The 17,189-nt window shown below is 41.2% G+C and overlaps 1 protein-coding gene across 2 annotated transcripts; it reads left to right on the forward strand.

Moving 5' to 3' along the window:
- The first annotated feature begins 9,248 nt into the window (after positions 1–9,248).
- Positions 9,249–14,793, forward strand: LOC108439810 (calphotin). Of its 2 annotated transcripts, none has more exons than XM_017718415.2 (2): positions 9,249–9,602; positions 10,244–14,793. In XM_017718415.2, exon 2 carries the CDS (start codon positions 10,314–10,316, stop codon positions 13,059–13,061), a length of 2,748 nt encoding a protein of 915 aa, XP_017573904.1. In that variant the 5' UTR covers positions 9,249–9,602; positions 10,244–10,313; the 3' UTR covers positions 13,062–14,793. The 2 variants fall into 2 exon arrangements, with proteins under 2 accessions (XP_017573904.1, XP_017573905.1); XM_017718416.2 differs by lacking the exon at positions 9,249–9,602 and adding an exon at positions 9,654–9,758.
- The last annotated feature ends 2,396 nt before the right edge of the window (positions 14,794–17,189 follow it).

Here is a 17,189-nt window from a genome sequence, read left to right on the forward strand (position 1 = left end):
CAGCTCATGGCGACATGGGCTAAAATTATTAGAAATTTAAAGTCATTTCGTGAGCCGAATACGATTGTGCCATGAGCCTGACTTGTGTTTGACACATGGGCTGTAGAAGGTGTATTAACTTATTTTCACCCAGAAAATGACTCAACCTGGGGTCATGTGACTCTGTGGGCAGAACCGAAGGCCGAGCTGTAATAGTCCTGGTTTGCTGCTGCGCTATAAAGTACACAGTGTACTATTTCGAACACAGCCTGTGTGTGTTGTTGTCTTGGGCTGTACAGTTTACAGATTACGTTCATGTTCATTTTAATGTTCATGTTCATGTGTCTGTATTGTGTACAGCTGCTGAGGAGGCATCCAGACAAACACAGTCTGCTATCAGCACAGCGGCAGGCAAAGCCTCAGACACCATAAAGGAATTTGGACACCAACTGGGGACCAAGTAACCACAGCACTGCTGCAACCTGCCCTTCATTTAAATCAGGACCACCGCAAAGCAAACCAGTTCATTCTCTTGTATTGCCACACTGCAAACCCTGTTGAGCCTTTTCTAATGCAGGTTTCACATTCCACTCAGCTGATAACCATTTTCCGGACCCCTACCTTCGGAAGTGTTGCATTTATATTGCTAACTGTAACGTTGGGACAATAAAAGATGTGATTTTCGTGTGTCTACGTCATTAATCAGTCCATAAAGCATACAAATGAGAGCCATTGAATATTCAGGGAACATAATTGCTCAGGAGAGGCACGCCTGACGGGACTGCATGGTGATAAAAATGTATGAGTGAGTATGAGTTATGAATATCAATTTAGAAAATATTAACAACGTCTCTGAGCTGCGAGAGGTCTGTGCTTGTACCACATAAACAAGGCCGACCTCTGGCATAAGGGTTCAGAGCCAAGCCCCACGTTTTGTATGGTGTTCGCCCTGTATGCTTAGTCATCTCCTCCCAGTGGTATACGCTGCTTTTTTATTAATTTTTTATTTGTCTTTTGCACGATCAATGGAAGAGTGCTATATGGAGAGGCTCTAGAGAAGTGATGGTGTGTCGCTATGGCAACGTAATACAGACATAGCTATGAGCTTTCATTCAGATGGCCTCAGGCAGGATCCCGCTCTGCTTCATTTAGTATTCCACCTGCAAAAACTGTTTCCCCTGGTTTTCTTGACTGTTTCACTGGTGAGATCCGTAAAAAGTCAGTTGTTATTGTCGACAAATTGTACGGTGTTTTATTCAGCTTATTCACATTTGTTGTGCCTCAGTGGCTCCGAACTAGTTAAGTACATTGTTATGCAGAGGTTCACCTTAAGTGCCACAGTGGTGCACGGACACTGTCGAGGGCAGAGGCTGAGGTTTTCAGGAGGACATTTTGTAAGGGCACTTCTGGAAGAGGATTTCTTAGGCAAAGAAAATACAGTTATTCTAACATTGTGGAAATTCCGTATGAAGATCTGATTTTAATTATACAATGATAATTGCATTTAGCTCATCTAAAGAATGTATTCTTCTTCTTCTTCTTCTTCTTCTTATTATTATTATTATTATTATTATTATAATACTTCATCTTCTTATTATTGGTGTACATTTGCAGCCATCCTTTAAAATAGTGACTTTAAATATTAAAACATTAAATATTATTTAAAAATGTAAATATATTAAAATATGTCATATGTGACTTTTAACGCATTAAAGGGCCAGAGCCCACTGCTGGGCCCAAAGTTCTACTAGACACTGCTATAACTTAAGAACAGCTTTGCATTGAAGTCCCTGTAGTTACTGAAAAATAAGCCTTAGTACGAAATACACCTGACATTTTAAGGGGTTAATTAACCAAAATCAAATAAAAAAAAATATTCAATTGGATCAAAAAGCTATAAAAACTGAGGTTTTCATACGATTATGGAGGGAAATTGTTCAACTGGGAGTGATTATGGTCATTGCGATGAAGCTGAAGTTAGCTTCTTCTTTAGCAACTTCTTGTTCAAATTTTCATGTTCCACCTTAACTGCCACAGCAGTTACATCCTAGTGCATGTTTATAGTGCTGCACCATTTAGGGTGGAACTGAAAATTCGACTAAGAAGCCAACTTCTATGTTGTTATTAGTGCCATTCTATGTTGTTTCCATCATGTAGACATTTCATTATGGTATATTTATTGCCAAATAAGACCTCCCAGTATCTCACACTGTGCAGTCAGGCTGCTATACACTCACTGGCCGCTTTATTAGGTACACCGGTTCAGTTGCTTGTTAACACAAATAGCTAATCAGCCAATCACACGGCCACAACTCAGTGCATTTAGGCATGTAGAGGTGGTCAAGACAACTTGCTGAAGTGCAGACGGAGCATCAGAACGGGGAAGAAAGGGGATTAAAGTGACTTTGAACATGGCGTGGTTGTTGGTGCCAGACGGGCTGGTGTATTTCAGAAACTGCTAATCTACTGGGATTTTTACTCTCAACCATCTCTAGGGTTTACAGAGAACGGTCCGAAAAAGAGGAAATATCCAGTGAGCGGTCAGTTGTGTGGACGGAAATGCCTTGTTGATGTGAGAGGTCAGAGGAGAATGGGCAGACTGGTTCCAGATGATAGAAAGGCAACAGGATCTCAAATAACCAAAATCTCTGAGGAACGTTTCCAACACCTTGTTGAAAGTATGTCATGAAGAATTAAGGCAGTTCTGAAGGCAAAAGGGGGTCCAACCTTTCACTAGCAAGGTGTACCTAATGAAGTGGCCAGTGATTGTAAATGAATAATATCATAAATTTACGGATGCCACCAAACTGTGCCTGGCTTGCAGTTATACAGAGGTTATACAGAGTTAAGTTGTACAGAGGTTTTGCACAGAAATACGTTGGCCATTTAGAGCTAATTCAAGAAAGTGCACTGTTTATTCTGAGACAAAAGTGGCAGGCGATCGAGACTATAATGGATTATATTATAATAGGTCATATTAGTCAGAACATAGAAGTTTTACCTGGACATATTTATGTTAAATGTCTTCCTATGGCCTGTAATTTGCATATTGCTGCTGGAAAGTCAGCATTTCTGTCCCATATCCATTGTTTGGGAATATGTTTACATCACGTCCATAGACAAGAAGTCATTTTACAGCGCAGAGAATGGCGACCAATATGGCGACCAAGTGGCTTCACTTCATTAGGTATATTGTATGTCATCAGCACTCCTAGTTCTCTCTATATATATCTATGGGATCATCATAGATCCCATCACTGTATCTCATCTCTTTCTTCAGGCATGCCTAATTAGAGGAACTACACACTCCATATGTCCAAAAGCTTGAAGACATCTGCTCAACCAAGGCTATTAATAGGGTTTATGTCCTCCTTTACTGCAGTAACAGCGTCTACTTTATTGGGAAGGCTTTACACTAGATTTTGGAACATTGCTGTGAGGATTTGATTACATTCAGTCATAAGAGCATGAGTGAGGTCAGGGATGGTCAGTTCTGGATCACTCCAACCCATGATAAAGGTACTGGATGGAGCTCCATCACTCCAGACAACACAATTCCACTGTTCTACAGTCCAGTGCTGGTGGGCTTTAAACCCCTCTAGCTGACGCTTGGCACTAGGCATGGCGACCTTAGGCTTTTGGCTTGCCAGCTTTATGGATAGATATCCAATTTCTGTATTTTGTAAAATATCTAAGCAAGGTTAATACTTCTCTACACAGGTAACCTGCACATCTCAACCTGCTACAAATGAAAACATTAACTTTGTTTCCAGCACCTACTGTTTATGAACGCAGCGAGAGTGCAAACTTATCCCATAGGTGGGGTTAACTGTAACAGATGGAGAGGATAGTTGTAACAATCACTGAAAAGTCTGGTGAATCAACTCAGAACACAACTAATTCAGTGCAGTTTTATGCTTTTTTGTCCAGATAAGCTTTCCAACCTAAATACATATACAATGTATACCAAAATGAATTGTGCCTAAATTTGAATAGACTGTGCCTAAATTTGAATACTCTGTGCATAAAAACTTTCCAAAAAGGTTCTACTACTGTTACAATGTCAAGCTTGTAAAAATATAAGAACCCTTTTTTGTGTTACATAAAACCATTTTCAAAATGGTTCTACATAGAATCATATACAACACATTCTCCATTCTCAAGTCTGAAGAACAATTTCACCATGCAGATAACTATTTAAGCATGCAAATGGTTCTTTAGACCACTGTCTTTACTAGAGAAGCCTAGAAGAACTGTTTTTGTTTAAAGATTGTATAGCTCTGGCTGACAAAGGTGTTCAGATGTCCAAACATCCATAGAAAAGCATTGAGCCTAAGGCCACCATGCTCAATGGCAAGAGTTGGCTGAAAAGGAATAAAGCCCCCCAGCATTGGGCTGTGGAGCAGTGGAGCTGTGTTCTCTGGAGTGAAGGAGCTCCATTCAATACCTTGGGGATGAGTTTGTGATCCAGAACTGAGCATCCAACATCAGTACCCGACCTTACTAGTGCTCCATCAAATTCTCGCAGCAAGATCTAGAGTAGATCTTTCCAGAGTAGAGTAGAATGCAGTAAAGGAGGATAAACTCTCTATTAATACCCCTGATTGGTTGAGCAGATGTCTACAGGCTTGTGGACATATGGAGTTTGCTGTTCTTCTTCTTTGGCGTATGTGAAGAAAGAGATGTGATACAGTGGTGTGCTGTATTTCTGCCCAAAGCTGTGAAAAAATGAGAGATTAAGGCCCTAAATTGTTCCGAGTAGCTGGTTTGGAGGATACATATGCCATGCAGAAAATAGAATAACCGAGCACAGTAGGGAAGTTGAGAACACATGATATCTCCTCAGTGGTCTCATCTCAGCACTGGAGTTCTTGCTGGCTCGTTATTCAGGCTTCTTCACCTCCTCCTCACTCTATCTAACTCTCTCTCCCTCTCATTCTCTCTCTCTCCCTCCCTTTCCTTCTCTTCCCTCCCACTCAACCTCTGCCTCCGCACCCCTCTCTTTTTTTTACATCCCTGTCCTCCTCTTTATCCTGCTGTTGAGTCTGTACCCGGTTCTTCAGCCGTGTATGACATGTTTTTTGTTTCTCAAACCCCCACAAATATACGCCCACACTGCCATCTCCCACTCACCTCCATCACCATCACCACCCTCCAGCGCCACCAACACACTCCATCCACACGGCCCGTTGCTAGGCAACAGAAATCTGAGGGAACATGTGATTGGCAAAAGCAGAGGAACTGCCGGTGAGACGAGAGCTCTCAGGAACACTTGCTCTGTGGCCAGGCTTAGAACATACACAAACATGAGGTGCCCTTCCAAACTCTGTCCATTCAGATCAAAAGATTAAAAGAAATGATGCAGAGATGATCTGAGCGATTTGATTGGGTTTTATTCCCTGTTTGTGCACAACACACACACAGCGGACTACTTGCACTGTGCAGTGTGACGTATCTCATTTTGGAACAACACATCTTTTTACTTCCAGTTAGCGCTACAGGTCCTCAGATCTTGTAATTACATCCTGCACTGTTGTACATTTGTATATATGTGTACATATATGCATCACTTTCAATGTAAATCAATGGAACTAGACATTTTTCCAAGTCATTTTTGGCACCTTATTTTGGTCCATCCTTCATGAAATTTACACACAATATAAAGGCCAATATGCAGTTTAAAATTATGTCAAAAACTAAATATCAACAAAAATGGAGATGAAAGGTTTTGTTCAGACAACAGCAATAAGAATTTTTTTATATGAGTTTTGCTGATATTTGCAAGTCAGTTATGTTAATGTTAATACTTTTTTTTATTTCTGCTGAATATTCTGTAAGAATTAAAAAAGGTTTGGGTGTTCATGCTTCTGTATAGCATCAATGTTTTTACTAAAGAACCTTAGAAGAACCATCTTTTTTAAGAGTGTCATTTAAGGTAAACCTCTGACACAAGTGTCTAGATGTCCACACAGCCAATGAAAAGCACTGACCTGAGCACATGAGCCTAAGGCCACTGTGCCCAATGGTATGTGCTGGCCAGAGGGGCACAAACTGAGCTGTGGAGCAGTGGAACTGTCTTCTCTGGATTGATGGAGCTCCAATACCTTTGCAAAGAGTTCAGACCTGGTCATCCAACATCAGTACCTGACCTCAGTAATCAGCATTAGTGAGTCAATCACTAATCAACGTTTTTCCTTACCATATATATTTATGTGTCTATTAAAAAGTTATCGTAATGACAAAAGTTTGCTTATAAATAATAGATGTTATTTTCCCAGGATGTTACAATTAAACTGCTAAATTGGGGGCCCTGTACAATCTGGCAACCCTGAACACAGCAGTTGCTGGCTCTGTGTGAACAGCAGTGAGTGGGGCAGGTAAGTAGAGCCAACAGTGTCTTAAAAATGAAAACTTTTAGCAAAGTCTTGTCAGTAAAGAAGGAATGTTGAAGGTTTTTCAGCCGCTCCAAACTGCTTTGTACAGAATCAAACACAAACTGAGGGATTTCACAGCCGGTGCAGTTTGTATCATTTTCTTGCAGCTCTGGACAACTATTTAGTCTTCATACCCTCATTCATTCTCAGTAATGAATGCAACTGAGTGTAGGCCAGCTAACTAGCAAACTGGACACTTATTGGCACTCCATCTGGAGTTAAAACTGATTAAAACCCTCTCCTTGAATTGCAAGAGTCTCACAAGCTGTCTCAAATCTCCATCATTAGTGAGTCTAGTGTAGAGAGCTGGCAGCTGCATACTACTGGTTTTACACAAATATTTAGCTTGATAAACAACAAATTTCCCCATGGATCAAGGTGCATAGGTTCATTTGAGTAACATGTGTCAGGGTCGAGACCCCGCAGGCCACAACACTGCAGACTTCAACACTGCCTCATTATGAGCTCATTAGCTCATCTGAAGAGGCAGCCTCCTGTAATCATCCAACACAAAACCTATCGATTGGCTGTTCTTATATGATTAAATATGTTTTGAAGTGCATTCCTTTGTGTGCTGCTGTACTTGTGTCATGTAAAAAGGTAAGCCTTCTGTTCTACATTATTATCAGCCAAAGTCTGACAAACTCAAGGCTTAGAAGATGTGTGTTAAAAAAAAAACTGGCTTTAAACTCAGGATCACAGATGAGCTCCTTTACTATGTTGATCTGTAGGCGTCTGTTCATAAACATAAACCAGCCCAAACTAATTTACTATAAAATGAAATGGTCGCGTCAGTCTCGTCAGCCGCGCCAGTCTCGACAGGCATATATGGACATATTTCTATATTGAGCTCTATTTACACAAAGTTAGGTTAGTTCATCATTTATGTTGAACAGACTCTCCCAAAGTTTTACGCTGCTGCGCTGACGTTGAACCGCGTGCTGCACTGGGTCGGTATGACCAACAGGTCAAAACCAGCTCTAAACAAAGTGACCGCTGGGCCCTGATTGGTGCTCTGGCTTTGCGCTTCTTCCATTTTGACGTTACATTTTTATACACACAGAAACCAAAAGGAACGACAGATTTCTCAGAATGTAGGAGGAAAAAGTCAGATATTTGACTCTGAAATGTAATGGAGTGAAAGGAAAAAGTTGGAAAGGAAAGGAAAAAGTACAGTAACCAATTACATTTACTTCATTGCTGTCCACTACTGCTTATGTAAAGATTTTCCCTTTTCTTTTATTGTTGCCTGTAAAAATAGTGATGACACCTTTCTGCACATTCAGCAGATACAAACATAGATCACTCAACTCAAGAACAATCTCAAAACCAGCAGAAATGCACTTGTCCTGAGTGCTGTGCAGTATGTTGTGCGAGTGTGCAGTCTCCACTTTTGAACATTTTAATGTCTCTTAAAGAGGAATCCATTCATTTAAAGGGGATTAAATTAGAAGTAAGCTATTTAATTTAGACGCTGGTGTGAAATGAGTCAGAATGTTCACAGTGGTGCTGATAGGAACCAGACGTTAGAAGAGTTTAATGCGTCTAAAAGCTCCCTCACAGAAAGTAATTAAATGAAGTGTTTATGAATGTGTTGCCCAACTCTGGCATTGTTTTTCGATAGTTTTGAGAAGTTTTTATGCTAAGAAACACATTCCTGGTGGAGAGGTACATGCAGGGCATTCTAAGGAAAAACAGTCCTCAAACAATTTTTTACCACTAGTTTACTATTGTCAACATTACATATGTAAACTCAAAAGATAGTTGTGGGTCCAATGGTGTTTTGAATAGAAAATAAAATGGCTCACAACTATACAAAACATTTTGCTTGCTTAGTTTTAACCTCTCGATGAAATTAAATTGAGCTCATAATTCAGGAAAATTATGTTATCTGAGGGCTGTTTACATACTGGCTGATTTTGCTCAAAATTTGTTTTTTGGTAGCTTGTTTCCACCCTTGGCTTTAATTTGATGGTGCCTTAAATTTGTAATTGGCTGTCATGGGCTGGAGGTTAGGGACCTGGCCCTGTGACCAGAAGGTCACCGGTTTGATCCCCAGAGCCAACAGTCTGTGACTGAGGTGCCCTTGAGCAAGGTACCTAACCCTCAACTGCTCCCCGGGTGCTGTAGATAGCACTATTATTTTCAGTGGGGTAAAAGGTACGTTGGAGGTGTACTAGAATCAGAATCACAATGGTTTATAGGGTTGAATGTGTAGCAATGCTGCCTAATGACCTATAATTTAAAACAAAGGCTACTTTCAACTAATTGCTAACTAACATTGCTAATGTTGGCCAGTCAAGGTAGTCAATCTGGTAACCAGCTAGCCAAATGCTCAATTTAATCATGTGGAAGTGAACACAGCATTAGGAGTCTTGCCAAAGGATGCATGCCTGCTGCATGGAAAGCAACAGTATTATCACTACAATACACCAACTACACTGTGTTCAGAAGCAGGTAATTAACTAGCAATTAGCACTGCTAATGCTAGCTCAAATTAGCTTGTCTAGTAGACAGCTAGCTTTATTGTCATCTCTACAAAACACAGATCTACTTAAAGCAAAGTTGAGGGTTTGTGAACATGATTCATTAATATGGCAATATTCAGGGATCAGTTTGCTAGGAAATAAAATGGTAAGTACAAATTTGTCAATTGGAGCAGCAGACTTTTTAACATGGTTAGCCCCTCTCTGATCATCCGCCACTGACAGCAGGTACTGTAGCAAAGTGAAGGATAATGAGCTACTGTTTTTTCTGCAACTTTAATGCGTCAGAGAAAAAAGTACAGTCTGTATGGGAGCACCATTCAGCGCACTGCAAGTTGGAGTGAATGCACCCATTTTGTATGGTATTACAAAGCAGGCTGGTCTCGCTGTGAAAGCTGGGTATTAATCACCACCATTTGCTGCTGATTAAAGAGCTGGAGAGACTTTGTCATTGCGTTACCACTCACTGCCAGGTTGAGCATGGTTTCCAGGGAAACAGAAAATCAGAAGCTCTCAATACTCAGAGCGCTCGCTGAAATCCAAGGACCTCCATCTACAGAAGAGTCTTCTGTAAAACAAACACAGCCCTTTGCAGTCTGCCTCTCTGAGCACCCACAGCTTGGAAGGGAGAGTAATATGCCTTGGATGTGAAACCTTTTGGGGTGAAATACAAACATCGCTGCTAGTCAGTTTTGCAGCTGAGGTATGTGTTCTTTGCTTTATGTCTGTATTTCTTCCCTTGTGCGCATGTACCATCGTGGCTGTGCTGTTGCTAGGTGTCTTTATGCATGAGTATAAATTAAACTGAATCAGACAGGTGGAATACAGAGCATTCCGTTGCACACGGCAGCAAAGCAGGGTAAGTAGAAACAGGGCTACTCTATGTTTTCTCAAGAAATAGAGTGATAGAGTTCTTGTTAGTCATTATACATATTTTTTCCTCCTAAATAGTGCTTGTAAGAGACATTGTGTCCTTGCATGGCTTTTTATGTAGAGCAATATTCTGCGTTTGTAACTTGTATTAACAGAAAGAAGCATTGGGTAATTGTTCTTTTTTCTCTCTATGACAATAGTTTTCTGCATTAACCTGAAAAATGTCTTTCATAAACAAGCAAAAACATTTGCCATTGCATGGTATTCTCTGTATATCATTCATTTTTCCTGGCAATCAATAGATTTATGTCATGGCTAAAATAAAATAGACAAAATTCTGCCTTTTTTGGTCATATTTATGTCCACTACATAAATATGAACACTTACATGCTACTTCAATGCTGTACTGATCTGTCTCTACCATCTGTATTGAGATGTTCTTAAAAGCATGGCTTTACTCTTTATTTTCAGCAAATTCATTTACAGACTATGAACCATGGAACAACACAAAAAGTCAGAGGATACCTCCACCTCCATATGAATGGAAGGTCCCATTCTCACCCAGAGTGAAGTCTGGAAATTCGACTCGGGGATTTGTGCTGATTTCAAGGATACCCACGAAAGCGATGCCTGTGTGACCCTCGTGAAGAACATCATGGTGGATAACAAGCCGACTGAAGCCTGTAAACAAACAGAAACAGGTACTCAGGAAGATGTCCCCACCATCTCCCAGACAGAGACAACCAAAGTGGACCAGCTTCACTCAGCCGTCCCACACAGCCATGCATCAATGGAAGATTTAGGCACTCGTCCAGGACTGGTTCAGGACAGCGCTTACCAGTATGAATTGATCAGTGGTGATGGACCCACACGTAGAGAACGCTTTACATCAGACCGACAACAGGCCAGCCAAGAAATCACCATACTGGTAACCAACCATGAGGCACCAGAGATGGAGATTGAAGAAACTGAAAAAATAGAAATTCCCACCTTTCTTGAGCCAAACACCTCAGGTGAGTGTACAACACCAACTGAAGACGACAGTCTAGACGCTTCCAAGGTTGTGGCAGACCTAATCGAGCTCAGCCAGCTACAGGAGACTAAAATGATCAGCAATAGTTCAGCAGTGCAAAGTGTCAGCACAGTTGAACGTGACTTACCACAAACCGAGAGATACAGAGAAGTTCATATTGTACAAACTCAACAAACCAAGGTTTCTGATGACTCTGCTAATGCAGAGTTTGTTGTTTCTTCTGACCTGAAGGATCTCAAGATCAAAGCGGCATTAAAGCAAACCAAACCTTTGGAACACAGAGATGCAGAGGACCTCTGTAGAGTGAGACAGGACCTGACATTTGGGCAACAGCAGCATGTGCAGACCCAGGTTAGCCTGGAGGCCATGTACCAGTCTGTGGCCACCAGCCCTATGACCCCTCCTCAGGGTTCTGCTGCGTTCTTCTTCCCATATTCTCTTAGCAAGCTGGGTTCTAGTGGAGGAAGTGAAGCAATTGCATCAGTCACAATGAAGGATGCTGAACTCCAGGTGGGTGCACAGGTGGAGTATCGATCAGTTGCCACTGCTCCCATGACACCTGTAGTCACAAATGCACCTGACTTACAGGTTGAGACTCATTCAGTTGCAACTGCTCCCATGACGCCTGTAGTTACAAATGCACCTGGCTTACAGGTTGAGACTCGGTCAGTTGCTACAGCTCCCATGACGCCTGTAGTTACAAATGCACCTGACTTACAGGTTGAGACTCGGTCAGTTGCTACAGCTCCTATGACCCCCATTGCAACAACTGCACCTGAACTACAAGTGGAGACTCGCTCAGTTGCCACTGCTCCAATGACCCCTATTGCAACAGCCGCACCTGAATTGCAGGTAGAGACTCGTTCAGTTGCCACTGCTCCTATGACCCCCATTGCAACAGCCGCACCTGCATTGCATGTAGACACTCGTTCAGTTGCCACTGCTCCTATGACCCCCATTGCAACAGCAGCGCCTGAATTGCAGGTAGAGACTCGTTCGATTGCCACGGCTCCTATGACCCCCATTGCAACAGCAGCACCTGAATTGCAGGTAGGGACTCGTTCGATTGCCACGGCTCCTATGACCCCCATTGCAACAACAGCACCTGAATTGCAGATAGAGACTCGTTCAGTTGCCACCGCTCCTATGACCCCCATTGTAACAGCAGCACCTGAATTGCAGGTAGAAACTCGTTCGATTGCCACGGCTCCTATGACCCCCATTGCAACAACTGCACCTGCGTTGCATGTGGAAACTCATTCAGTTGCCACTGCTCCTATGACCCCCCTTGCAACAGCCGCACCTGTGTTACATGTGGAGACTCATTCAGTTGCTACAGCCCCTATGACCCCCATTGTGAAATCCGCGCCTGAGCTGCATACAGATACACGCTCAATAGCCACAGCTCCAATGACCCCTATTGCAACAAATGCCCTTCAACTTCATGAGGAGACTCACTCAGTTGCTACAGCTCCCATGACCCCCATAGTGACACAATCGCCTCAACTGCTGGTGGAGACTCGTTCAGTTGCTACAGCTCCCATGACTCCCACTGCGACAAGACCACCTCAACTACATGTGGAGACTCGCTCAATTGCCACGGCTCCCATGACTCCAATTGCGACAAGACCACCTCAACTACATGTGGAGACTCGCTCTATTGCCACAGCTCCCATGACTCCCATTGCAACAAGACCACCTCAACTGCATGTGGAGACTCGCTCAATTGCTACGGGTCCCATGACTCCCATTGCAAGAAAAGCACCTGAGCTACAAGCGCATTCAATCGCCACAAGTCCTATGAACCCTATAGTCCTGAGTTCCCCTGAGCTGATCCCACTGCCTGAGCCACGAGCAGCGCCAGGGCCAGAAGAACCGCCAGAGCCTGTACAAGATGTGAGCTGGGACGAAAAAGGCATGACATGGGAAGTCTATGGTGCTGTGGTGGAGGTAGCTGTTTTGGGTACCGCCATCCAGAAACACCTGGAGAAACAGGTAAAGAAGCAACAGAAGGACTCTGTGGGTACACCTGCCTTGGCCCCATCTTCAAGCATCGCAGACACAGCCTCTCCTCTCCCTTCCAGCCCACCTGCAACATCAGCATCTAGCCGGTGTAGTTCAGCAAAAGGAAGCAGGAAAAAGGAGGAAGGGAGAGGGACAAGGGGCAGACGGAGACAAAACCCTTTACGTTTGTTTTTCAGGAATGTGCGGAGGCCAAGCTGCTGCTCTCGAGCGCACTCAGAGGAGCGACACTGAAGAAATGCTTTGCAATGTTTGGCCTGATGGCAGTCCAGCTACATTTTCGGTTCTGACTGTTGACAGGATTGGTCTGATAACAAAACACATGTGTCTTCGCTAGTTGTAGCCATAGATCCAGTTACAGGATCTGTCCAATGATGGGTTCCCTTTAATGGCAAGCTGTCCCCCAGTGGCCGGGTATGTTTTTAACCTCTTTTGGATAACTGTGTTTCCTTTATCAAGCTTTTCTGTGCTGGAAATCAAATGAGCACAATACTGCACTCCCAAGGAACTAAGCAGAAATGTTAACTATGTGCCCTACAATTCTTGGGTGAGACGTCCACAAGAGAACAATTTGCCATTCGCTAAATCAGTGAGACATTACTGGGTATGTAGTGTTCTCCTCCAAGCATAGTTAGACTCTGATAGCCCTCACCTTCCCATGCAAGTACAATAAAGTAGAAGTTTATTACATTTCCTCAGTTAGATGTATTTTACTCGGTTTCACTTTAGCCATTCACATTGAGTTGCTAATTCCCTTTTTGGGTCATTCTGGTCTGTTGGTTCAGTTCCTGTACTACTTTACTGTCACTATCTCTCATTTTTGAACTTATTTGAGATCAGTTTTTATGCTTATTGAAGCAAGATGTGCTAATTCCAGAGAAGTCTTACAGAGACCTCTGTACTTGTGACCTGATGTTTTTTCCCCCTCAAGTTAATTTGTGCTAAGATTTCACAGAGTAACAATACTTTTGCTTCATGTTAGGCTACTCCACCCACCTCTGAATAAGAGAGACCTGCAGGGATAAATACAGGCTAATGACTGACACTGGAATAGCATTAGCAGGAAAAAAATATTCCATAGATATATGTATAATTTGATATATTAGCATAGTTTTACATAAATGGTAATAGCATAGACAATCCTGGTTATTTCTTTCTGTGTACTGACTTTTATTTTCGGTGTATTCAAGCCTGTGTCAGAGCTATAGTTTTTGAATGGTTTAATGATCACAGAAGGTCATTTTCACAAAACTAAGCGTCCTTTATATTTGTGTATTTAATATTCTTCTTCTTTACGCTCAGATTGCTTACACGATTCTGTGATGCTTTCGAGAAATATCTTCACCAAACTCTAAAATGGTTTCATTTTGACCTGTATTATGAAGTGAACATAAAAAGGTGTATGTTGTACATTGCAATTTTTGAAAATGTTTGAAATAATAGAAGGAATGGTTGAGGGACTTGATCTGGACCTATTCTAAAGCTACTAGAAGAATGTTTGGCACATTTTGTTGGTTGTATTAATAATTACTCTTTTCTATCAGCTTTTGTACAATCACACCACATTTCAGTGGATTCATCCTGTATTTGTGGTCGCAGTTAGCCGCAGGCCTTATGTTATGTTCTGTGACAGTTGTGGCTATTGTAAAAGTGAAATAGCAATGTTTTAAAATTTAGTAATGTGATGGCAGTAGAAATACATTACTGTTATTTACACATGGTCAAAACGCAGCCCTGTACCTGACAATTTTTATGACTACTTTTATAAAATGGTTGATCTCATTATAGTCATCATTGTAATAAAGTGGACACTACAAGGTGTGTAGACACATGGTTCAGCATTCTGCCTTTTTAAGGACTGTTAAATTTAATTACAGCTGATTACTTCCTTTCTTTTTTTGATGATGATATTCTTTCGCTGATTTATGATGCCCATTTGTCCATAAACATTCTACATGAAGCTCCACTACCGGTGTAATAGTGTCATTCACACGTGGCCATTCTGAAAATGGGTCACTTTTTCAAGTGCTTTAATGGACAGGAGTCAAAAGTAAACATCACACATTGTCATTTATTGGATATAAGAGGTTATTTAAAACCAGTTAGCATTAAATAGGTTTGACTCCATTTGCCTATTTAACAATAAAAAAGAAACAAGCATAAAATTAAAATGTGTATAGCAAGTTTTAAAAAATATACTTTAAAAATGACCCTGCAAAATAAAGTGATTACAAGCTTAAAGTTATCCACACCTTTTAAATTTGAAATTGCTCTAAAGGCTTTTTTATTGCATAGTAGTTTATTGGATTGGTTTATAAGTAACTAGAAGTGCACACAAACCCTGACAATAGTGAATCATTATTCTTGTCATAAAATGATTAAACTGTGCAAACTCAAGGGATCAGATATTGGTCAGATATAACTGTCAGATATGGTTTCTACAGTTAACCCTTTTAAATCTCAGCCTTATTACATCCTAAGCCATGTTGTGTTCAGTAACTACAACTGCAATGCAAACTGGCTCAGTTATTCTTAAGTGTGTAATAAATCTTTGGACTGCCAGCAGGTCCTGTCCATTCGAGGGATTAAAATAGCTAGATTTTATGGGAATTTGCTGCTCATTTGCTGTTCATTTAATACATCTTATGCACATTTTCCTGCTGTGATTACATTCATTTGTGAGTTTCCATGGGGACGTCAGGTCGTGTCCCGCTGTTGATGCTTACATCAAGACTGTTTCTCATCAAGAAGCAACAGTGTCACAAACCATTACAGCATGCGTCACACAACGAAAGCACTGCCTCTAGGAGGAGGAATGGGAAAGATAAGGTCTCTGAGGGGAACACACCGATATTTAACAGGACAGGTTCATCAATAAATAAACAATTAAATTAATACTGAACAACTACTAACGGCTAAATAATGACTTGCAGAACAGACTAATCATAAACTAAGTAGACTAAACAGACTGCAGACTGTAAACACACTTCCTTCACTCACTTTCAGCTAAAATGTTCCCCCATTTACACTGTTCTAGACTTTACACCCCATTCACTGTTCTAGAATGTTTGTTTTCAATGACATTGTTCTAGAAAGTCCACCCCATTCATTGTTCTAGAATTTTGCTTTCAACCACATTGTTCTAGAAAGTCCACCCCATTCACTGTTCTAGAATTTTTGATTTCAAGTGCATTATTCTAGAATGTCCACCTCATTCACCGTTCTAATGTTCGCCTTCTTTCACGTTATTCTAGAATGTCCACCCTATTTACTGTTCTGTAATGTTCTCTCTCCTCAGATCATTCTAGAATGTGCACCCAATTCACTATGCTAGAACTTTCTCCCTCATCACATTGTTCTAGAATGTTCACCTCATTCATTGTTCTACATTGTTCACTCTTTTACATTATTCTAGAATGTCTACCCCATTTGTATAATGTTGTATAATGTTCTCTCTCATACACATTGTTCTTGAATGTCCACCCCATTCACAGTTCTACAGTGTGTGCTCTCTTTGACATTGTTCTAGAATGTCCACCCCATTCACTGTTCTTCAATGTTTTCTTATTCACATTGTTCTAGAATGCCCACCCCATGTACTGTTCTAGAAATGTTCTCTTTCATTCACATTGTTCTAGAACGTCCACCCCATTCACTGTTCTAAATTGTTTCCTCTCATTCACCCCATTTACTGTTCTAGATCGTTATTTACCATTCACTTTGTTATAGAGTACTCTCCCCATTCACACTGGTTTACTATGTTCCACCATTCACGTGTTTCTAAAATGTTTTCTCCTCACAACATTTTATACAGTTGTCCTTCATGTTCTGAAATGTTCCCCATTCATGCTGTTCAAGAATGTCATCATGCTGTTCTAAATGTTCTCTCATCACACCATTCTAAACATTCTGGAATGTTCCCCAATCACACTGTTTAAGAACGCTCTCCTTTTTCACACTATTCTAGAATGTTTTTCCCCCGTTTATACTGTTCTAGAATGTTCTCCCTTTTTACATTGTTCTAGAATGTTAGCCTCAATTTGCACTGTTTTAGCTTGTTGTCTCTTGCGCACACTGCATTGTTTTCCCCATTGACACTCTTCTAGAGTGTTCACTCTTTTTCACATTCTTAAGCTTTATAATACTCAATTGTACTGTTCTAAAATGTTCTTCTACCATTCACACTGTTCTAGAATTTGCTCCCCCTTTCACTCTGTTTCATCTGGCTGGTCAGAGTTTCTCTGAACATTCGTGACATGAGACAGCTGCGCTATCCGAATATTGGTGATTGTTTCGGAATGTTTGGTTAAAATGTTCTGGCCTTAATGCTGCCAAAGTAGAATTAACTTTTGACCAAAAAAG

This window comes from Pygocentrus nattereri, chromosome 11, assembly GCF_015220715.1.
Source record: "Pygocentrus nattereri isolate fPygNat1 chromosome 11, fPygNat1.pri, whole genome shotgun sequence".
NCBI classification, from domain to species: domain Eukaryota; kingdom Metazoa; phylum Chordata; class Actinopteri; order Characiformes; family Serrasalmidae; genus Pygocentrus; species Pygocentrus nattereri.

Excerpts from the sequence above, each read along its gene's own strand:
- LOC108439810 (XM_017718415.2), top strand. The coding sequence starts at position 10,314 with ATGGAAGGTCCCATTCTCACCCAGAGTGAAGTCTGGAAATTCGACTCG.